General features: G+C 36.5%; 1 protein-coding gene across 1 annotated transcript; it reads right to left on the reverse strand.

Moving 5' to 3' along the window:
• Nucleotides 1–6072: 6072 nt before the first annotated feature.
• Nucleotides 6073–7706, reverse strand: LOC117635123 (E3 ubiquitin-protein ligase PUB24-like). Its single transcript, XM_034369461.1, has one exon. The coding sequence runs from the start codon at nt 7465–7467 to the stop codon at nt 6256–6258; it is 1212 nt and encodes a 403-aa protein (XP_034225352.1). The 5' UTR covers nt 7468–7706; the 3' UTR covers nt 6073–6255.
• Between the last annotated feature and the right edge of the window lie 293 nt (nt 7707–7999).

The following is a 7999-nucleotide window of genomic DNA, read 5'->3' on the forward strand; positions in this document are numbered from 1 at the left end:
ATTTTGGGTATATTAGTGAAGATCCCTTTAATTTGTCATACCCCAAATACAGTCTTTTGTTTTTTTGTTTTTATATATAGGATGCAAAAATTCAAATAAATTGTACACAGAAAAATATTTTAAAGAAAATCTCAATCTTCTAGATATAGACTGATGAAAAATGACCTAGATTGCATCAATTTGACATTCATGCAATGTCAGCAAAAAATTGATTTATCGAGTGTCTCGTAAAACATAACGGTTAACTTAATAATTTGAGCATGTATATATACTTACAATAACATCGCATAAAAAATAAAAATAATAAAAACTACTCAAAGGATCAAAAGTAACAATCCCTGTTTTTTTGTTGTTTTTTTTTAATCAAAGGAAAAATCTTTATTACTTTCAGTAACAATCAATATGACATATAAAATGACAACTAGAAAAACTGAAGAAAAGAAGTGACCTAGAGTGACCTCATTAAAACCTTGTCATTGTACTTTCACATGCAGCCCATCAAAATTCACTTTGAATGAAGCTGCTACTTTGAACATTCAAAAGTGGTTAAAATTAATGATGCAAGAGCCAATACCTGGTAAGTCTCACAATCCAGATTAACATAGTAAATTAATGGTCAAAGCATAACAGTGAAAGGTATTAATTAGTCAAATTATATATCTAATCAACAATTAATAATTATACAACTTTTATACCCTGGAAGGAATGGACAAAATCAAACAAATCATACATGAAATGAGAAAATCATTGACTGCGCGCGCAACATTAAAATAATGGTGCAAGAACTGGACCAAATTATTTTCTTTTTAATAATTATTTAGTCAAATTTCTTCTCTGAAAACAACAAATCTCAAGTTAATATATTTTTTATTTGAATTATAAAAAAAACAGTTTGTTGTATCCCCTTCGTCAAACAGAACACCTCGTAGTACCCTGTATTCTTGTAGTTGTAGAACCTCTGATTTTTCAACACCTGGAAACTGAGTTTGGGATCATCTACTGTGTAAGCATGTAATCAAAAGGCCAAGGCCCAAAAAAGAGATCATCAAAAGGCCCAAGTTCTTTTATATATTCCCTCCCCCAATGCAAGATTTAGTCAATTATTTTACTAATAAAAATAAATTCAAAGAATCTGAGTTGTTCTTCCCCAATCTCCTTCATTTTGTTGCCCGTTATAAAGTCCCCTGGATCCTTAAATGGTCCTACCAAGTTAATTGGGAAACCAGAGTCTTATTTCGCCAATTTTCAATCAAATGGTGGGATAAATTTAAACTTGAGCGTATTACAGAATATGTTTATGCTGATTTTCCTCCAGTCAGGAATCCAGCTCCTGAGAAAAAGTCATCTCCTGCTTCTTCACACTCTTCTCTCCCAATTGAGGGAAAGTCTAAAGCTGAGCTACAAGAAATTGCCCACCAACTCATGCTGCAAGCTTCCCAAATGCATGAGGACACTGACGCTTCTCCCAAGTCTGAGTCATCTACCAGTCAGCCTAAGCCTTCCCATCCACAGGCTCTAGCCCCGAAATTGCGGTGGAGTGATTATCCTGATGAGCAAGATCCCTACGATTTCGGTCCTTTCAACCTAGGCGATGATTAAACCAAAAGATAAAGTCAAAAGTAAGCACTGAAGAAAAGTACCCATGCCCGTGCCTTCATCAATCTGAAAGCCGTGTTCTTTTGAGATTCCCCGACATGTCACTGTTGCTGATGTTACTATTGCTGCACTCAGAAAAAGCAAAAGCTTTCGCATGCCTCTACAGTTTCTTTTCTCAAGGCATCCAATGTTGCCAGCTCACCACAAATCATCAGAAACCTTGAGTCTTTTCTATTTAAGAAGGCTTCGGCCGTTATGTTTACAGGAATGTAATTTAATACATTATAATTTTCTCAGTTTCAAAGTTCTATCAGGAACCAATACTCCGAAGAACTAAGTGGTGAAACTAGGATCTTTGTAAGTGTTTTGCATTCCCCAGTTATCAATATATTTTGAGATATTTTGAGAATTGCCTATTGCCTATTTTGATTAATGCTTATTTTCATTGCATCTATTTTCATATACTCATTAATTTGCTTCATGCTTGAATTGAGAATATTTTATTTTTTCATATCTGTGTTCCTCCATTATTCTCTCCTCTTTTAATCTTCCTTCATCTATCTTCTGGTGGTTCTAGCCCTTTTGGTATCAGATCCGTAAGTGTTGAAGAGTCTATCTAAGTCTACAACTCATCCAACCCAAGTAGCTGATTTAGGTTTTCCGTAAGTTTTTAGTTTCTTCTTTACTTCTTCTGGTCTTTCAGTTTACCTGTCCTTCTCTCTCTTGGTGTCCGAATCGTAAGACCCATTCCAAACAGTAAGTCCCAAGGAGGCCTAAGCGGTAGTGGCATTAGTAGGAGGGCGAGAGAACTTTAGGTATCCTGTTATCCATGAAGTCTGTTTTAGAAGTTTCTGTTCACTTTCTCCTTTAGGAATCCAAACCCAGAACCTTGTGTAAAAATGAGTCGTTTTCTTAGAGCCAACTCTTACAGTTCTAGCATGCTTCAATATAATCATAATAAATATATTGAAGTTCTGATTGGAGAACTTTGAGATCATAAGGATGACTACTCCATTCATTTTCATTGATGATTTGGTGGATATAGAGCGAATGATAGAGGATTATATGTGGGTTTTCTCTGTCTTTTATTGGCTTAATGGTGATAGAATGGGTCTCATGAAGGATATCTCGGTAGTATTTGAGATTCTTGTAAGGTGCTGGGGGAATAAAATGACTCATTGGTGGAAAATAAGACTTAGCAATGGTGATTGGGTTAGCAATTGAATTGTATTTAGACTCAATGACAAATAGGTGACTATGGCTCTTGATCATGTATGGGGACGTCTTTTGATAAGAAGCAACTAGGCGGTTAGTGACAGCAATATCTTGAAAAGGATCATGACTAGAAATTAAAGCAGACTAGGGCGAACGTGGCCGACTGTGGCTCCTAGGTTGGCAAACCTGTTACTAATTTGAATAGGAGAGCATCCCGAGAAGGGGACAATCTGGGTAGGAGATTCATATTTGGTTTGACTCATGGATGATGGGAGGACTCGGAGTGACTGTGGTTGACTTGGTTGGCTTGACTGATCAATTTTTTGTTTATCTTTTTCTTTTTCTTTTCTTCTTTCTGCCATTGATTACCCTGCAGGAATTCTTTGGTAAGAAAATCAGGAATAGAATTCTCACTTCCTCTCAAATATTCAATATCAAAATCAAAAATACTTAAAATAGCTTGCCAACGTGAAAATATTTGTTTGGATGCAATATTTTGAACATCTTTTTCTAATACATGCTTAGCAGACTTACAATCAACTCGGACTAAAAAATTTTGATTTAATAAATCATATTGAAATTTATTAATGCATAATACAATAGATAGTATTTCTTTCTTAATAGTACTATAATTATTTTGACTTTGTGACCAAGTACCAGAATGAAATCGGATAATTTGCTCAGATTGATTAGAAGAGACTCTCTGTTTGAGGATTCCACCATAACCTATATTAGAAGCATCAGTTTCAACGATTTTAAATGAATTAACAGAAGGAATACCAAGACAGGGAAGAGTCTTGATATGAACTTTGATTTGTTTAACAATCTCAGTATGAGCAGATGACCATGGAGGATGATTATTTTGGAAACGATCAAAAAAAGACTTACATTGTTTTCTTATATTTTGATAGAAATCAGAAACATAATTTAAAGATCCTAAAATCCTCTGGAGTTGACTTTTGTCTAAGATTTGGTCAGGAAATTTATCAGCAAATTGAATAACTCGATCTATGGGACTAATCTGTGACTGGTAGATGTTGAACCCAAGAAATCTCACATTGGTTTGGAATAACTTAATTTTCTTAGCAGAAACAACTAAACCATTTTGCTTAATTATCTGTAAAAACTTGTGCAGATGTTTCCAATGTTGTTCTATGGATTCAGAGAAGATTAACACATCATCAATGTAAACGATGGAAAAATGACTGTAAGGGTTGAAAATTTCATTCATTATATTCTGGAATTCACTAGGTGCATTCTTAAGACCGAAAGGCATAACATTCCATTCATAATGGCCAAAAGGAGTAACAAAAGCAGTTTTGTATCTGTCAGACTCTTTAATTTGAATTTGCCAAAATCCACTTTTCATATCAAACTTAGAAAAGATGACTACTTTTTCTAACTTGTTGATTAAATCTCTTTTGTTAGGAATTGGGTATCTAATCCATTCTAAGACCGTATTAAGAGGCTTGTAATTGATGACTAGTCTCGGGACACCTCGTTCTAATTCAGCGTTTTTCTGGACATAAAAGGCAGGGCAAGACCAGGGTGACTTACTCTTACGAATTGTTTCTTTTTTAAGTAAATCAGTGATTGGTACTGGAGGAGTCTCAGTGGTTAGGGTCCAATCAGTGGGTAGAGTAACATCTGACCATTTGATAGAGTGGGGAACTCTAACAATGGCATCAGGCGTATGACTTAAGATTAACAATGTTTGACTCTTTGGACTCTTGTTTAAGGCTTGAAAATTCATGTTTGTTCCAGTGACTTTATTGTAAATTCGGTAGACTAAGGCTAGAGGTTGACTACCTGGTAGGATATCATAACCATCAGTCTTAATGTTTAAAGTAAGAGTTTTCAGGATGTGTGGATCACTCAGGCTTACTGTGAAATCTGGATAGCAATCAAAATGAATTGGGCCATTTGTAAGACTAGACTCAATAATTCCTAGTGTACTGTCACTAAAATTATTAAATAGAGCGTCGCGTAAACAGAGAAGAATTGAAGCTTTTAATCCTAATCTGGTTAATGGCTTAACGGCTACTTGAACCAGACCAATGTGTACCAATCCAGCAATATTTTTCTCATTAAAGGTTTTTACATAAGGAAGGCTGACAACGTGTTGTTTCCTATGCCAGAACACATTGGGTAACTCAGAACAGACATCTTGTTTTAGCTTTTCTTCAAATTGTTGTATTTGTAATTGAAAAGACGTATGACTCAGTTGTTGCTCAATTCGGCTTTAACTTCTTCTTGGAGAAATCTTAATTGTTTATCTTTGTTTTGGATGACCTGGACAGTTTTGGTGACCGCATTTTTATGTAATTCTTTTAAACTATGCAACTCAGGTTTACTTATATATATATATATATATTTTCATCAAGACACGATTCGAACTGGAGACATCTTTCAATACTGAGAAGAAAAGTAGTACTAGCTTAGCTTCTAGATGAAGCAATTTCTTTAATTGAGTCAACCGTCGGTTCAAATGTTGTATCCATGATTTGGAAACCTTAACAACATTCTCACAAATATATATACGAATTTTTTTTAATGAACTACACCATTTAGATCTTTGTATATTTGAATTTACGACCTCTAATATGACCACTAATAATTAGCCCCTTCAATTGTATGAATGTACGATGGTTCTTTAGTAAATTGCAAAAAGCACCTTTGAGAGGTTTAAGAAATTACAAATGCTAAATCTCCTTAATACATTAAATTTTTTAGAGAAGTCTTCTTCATACAAACAATGTTGGGAGGAAAATGAATACATGACTAGGAATGTGAAAGCAGTTGAGGTTCCACCTCAAAAACCAATTGATAATGGGGGGAGCAATCCAACTCTTTATAAGTCCTTATTAGGTTTCTCAACTTTCCAATGTAGAACTCTTTACCTTAACATTCGCACACGCCCCGCATGTGTGACGAATTTTCAAGCCCTTGCTAGGTTTCACATGTGAGCTAACCTGCTCTGATATCATGAAGGAAGTTGAGATTATACCCAAAAACCAATTGGCAATGGGGGGAGTAACCTAATTCCTCATAAGCCCTTACTAGGTTTCTCAACTTTTCAATGTGGGACTCTTTACCTTCACATTCTCACAGAATGCACGAATAAATGTTCTTAACTACTTAAGCTATAAGTCCCTTACATTTCAAAGAGATCTTGAAATAAATTTTTGGATGCCATATGTTATTACTCAAAAAGAGTTCGAAAAAAGAGAAGATGGGTCAAGGTAATTTGCCTTTAAACAACAATACTATAAGTTAATGCCAAGATTCTCATAAGAAGTACAAATTATTGCAAAAATTAATCTGACAGCATAGATTGCATGCTCTTTCTTTCTTTTTTAATTTGTTGTTCAACAAATTTCATTTTATATATAGATAATATAATAGTTACATGATCAAGTAATATGAACACTCCGTTGCATTTAATCATCTGGGATGGAAAGAAATACCAAGACAGGGACACTTCTTCCACTCCTCATAATGTGATCTCAGGATTTGCCGTGCTTTGTCTTTCAAGTATGGAGCGCAGTCAACTTGGAGCAAAGTGCAAAGCCTATACACAGCTCCAACCTCCAACATTTCCTGAAGCACCATGTTGGTTCCTGAGTACTTGCAGATCAAAGAAAGGATCAAAACTACTCGGTCGTCTGCAGACGGCGAAACCTTCAAGAGTCTATTCGACACAACAAAGATGCCTCCTTTGTGGCTCACAAACTGAGCCCTCCCATCAGCACAAGAACACAAGTGAAACAATATTCCGAAAATGAGCTCTGTGGTTTTCTTTTCAGGTGCTTCAAACTCAAGCTCAATGAGCTCGTAAACCGCCCCGGCATCGACCATCTTGATTCGGTTTCTTCCCCATGGACAAGCGTCTAACATGATATGTAGAGCTGCGTTTGTCCCTTGTTGCGTAACCCCGTTTCTCAAAACCCCAACAAGTTTCTTGAAGAAATCAGGGTTCAGAGTTTCTAGCACAATTGAGTTTGCCTTCTGGATGATCGATTTTAGTACCAAGACTGCATGTGTGCTCACGGAGATTTGATTCTGCAATTTGCAACCAAAAACCCACGTCAACGAATCGATAATCTGATCGTTTTCCATGAAAAGAAGACTTAGTTCTTCGGATGAAATCCGAACAAAGTGAAGTACGCTAAGGGCTTCTTCAAGGCCATCAACCAGACCCTCCTTATAACACCTGTTTGCGATGAACAACAACATGGCCTTAGCCACCCCAGCGTCAACCAAGTACTTCCTATTCCCTTCGCTTTTGGTCGCGAGGAACTCGATTTTTCGAATGATTTTCAGTTGGAGCTTAGGGTTCCAGAAGTCCTTGAGGAGCTTAAGGACTTGAGCCTTATCCAGAGGTGGTTTTGGGGTTGGTATTCGATCAATGCCATAAGACGCATTTTCAGTGCACCAAGCCTGAATTAAGCGGCGTAAGGTGTGGTTAGGGGTTAATTCTGAGTCTCTTGGGAGAGGCTGTTTGGTGACGGGGCATGTGGTGTTCTTGCTCTGGAAAAGCCAGTGCTCGATGCTGTCCCGGTCATATGTGATGCCGGTAATGGCCGTCACAGGGTCTTGCATGATCTGGAGAGATATTGGGCAGACGAAATACTGAGGAACTTCAATATCATCCATGAAAAAAAAGTGAAAGTTGGTGGAGAAGAAGAAGAAGAAGAATTAACAAGAACAGAAGTTGATAGATCTTGAGGGAATAAGTATTAAGAAGAGCTAGCTTGATCAAATGGAATTAAATGATGAAGAAATTAATAATAATTCAAATATTCCATTCAATGTGGAAGGAGGAAGTTTTGGTTTTGCGGTGGTAAGAGTATGCGGCCATATATTTGACCAAGGAGAGATCTAGAGAGGGAGAGAGAGAGAGTTGTATGAGTAGTTTGGTCTTTAAATCTTGGTGGTCTTCATGCTTATATTTATGGTGAAGTCTCTCATGGGGGCAATTGGATTGTACCAGTAAGAGATGCCTAATCCATTCCAAGCCCAGCGTTGAGTGGTCAAAAGGGAAGAAAGTTGTGGCCAACGCTCAGAGCCTCTCAAAAATTAAAAAGAACACGGAATGCTGAAGAGCAGTGGATTGGGACCCTTTTGATCTGAAGCTTCTTTTTTTAATCGAGTCAAGGCCAATATAAAATTTATATTATAAAAAATA

Source organism: Prunus dulcis, chromosome 7 (genome assembly GCF_902201215.1).
Source record: "Prunus dulcis chromosome 7, ALMONDv2, whole genome shotgun sequence".
NCBI classification, from domain to species: Eukaryota; Viridiplantae; Streptophyta; class Magnoliopsida; order Rosales; family Rosaceae; genus Prunus; species Prunus dulcis.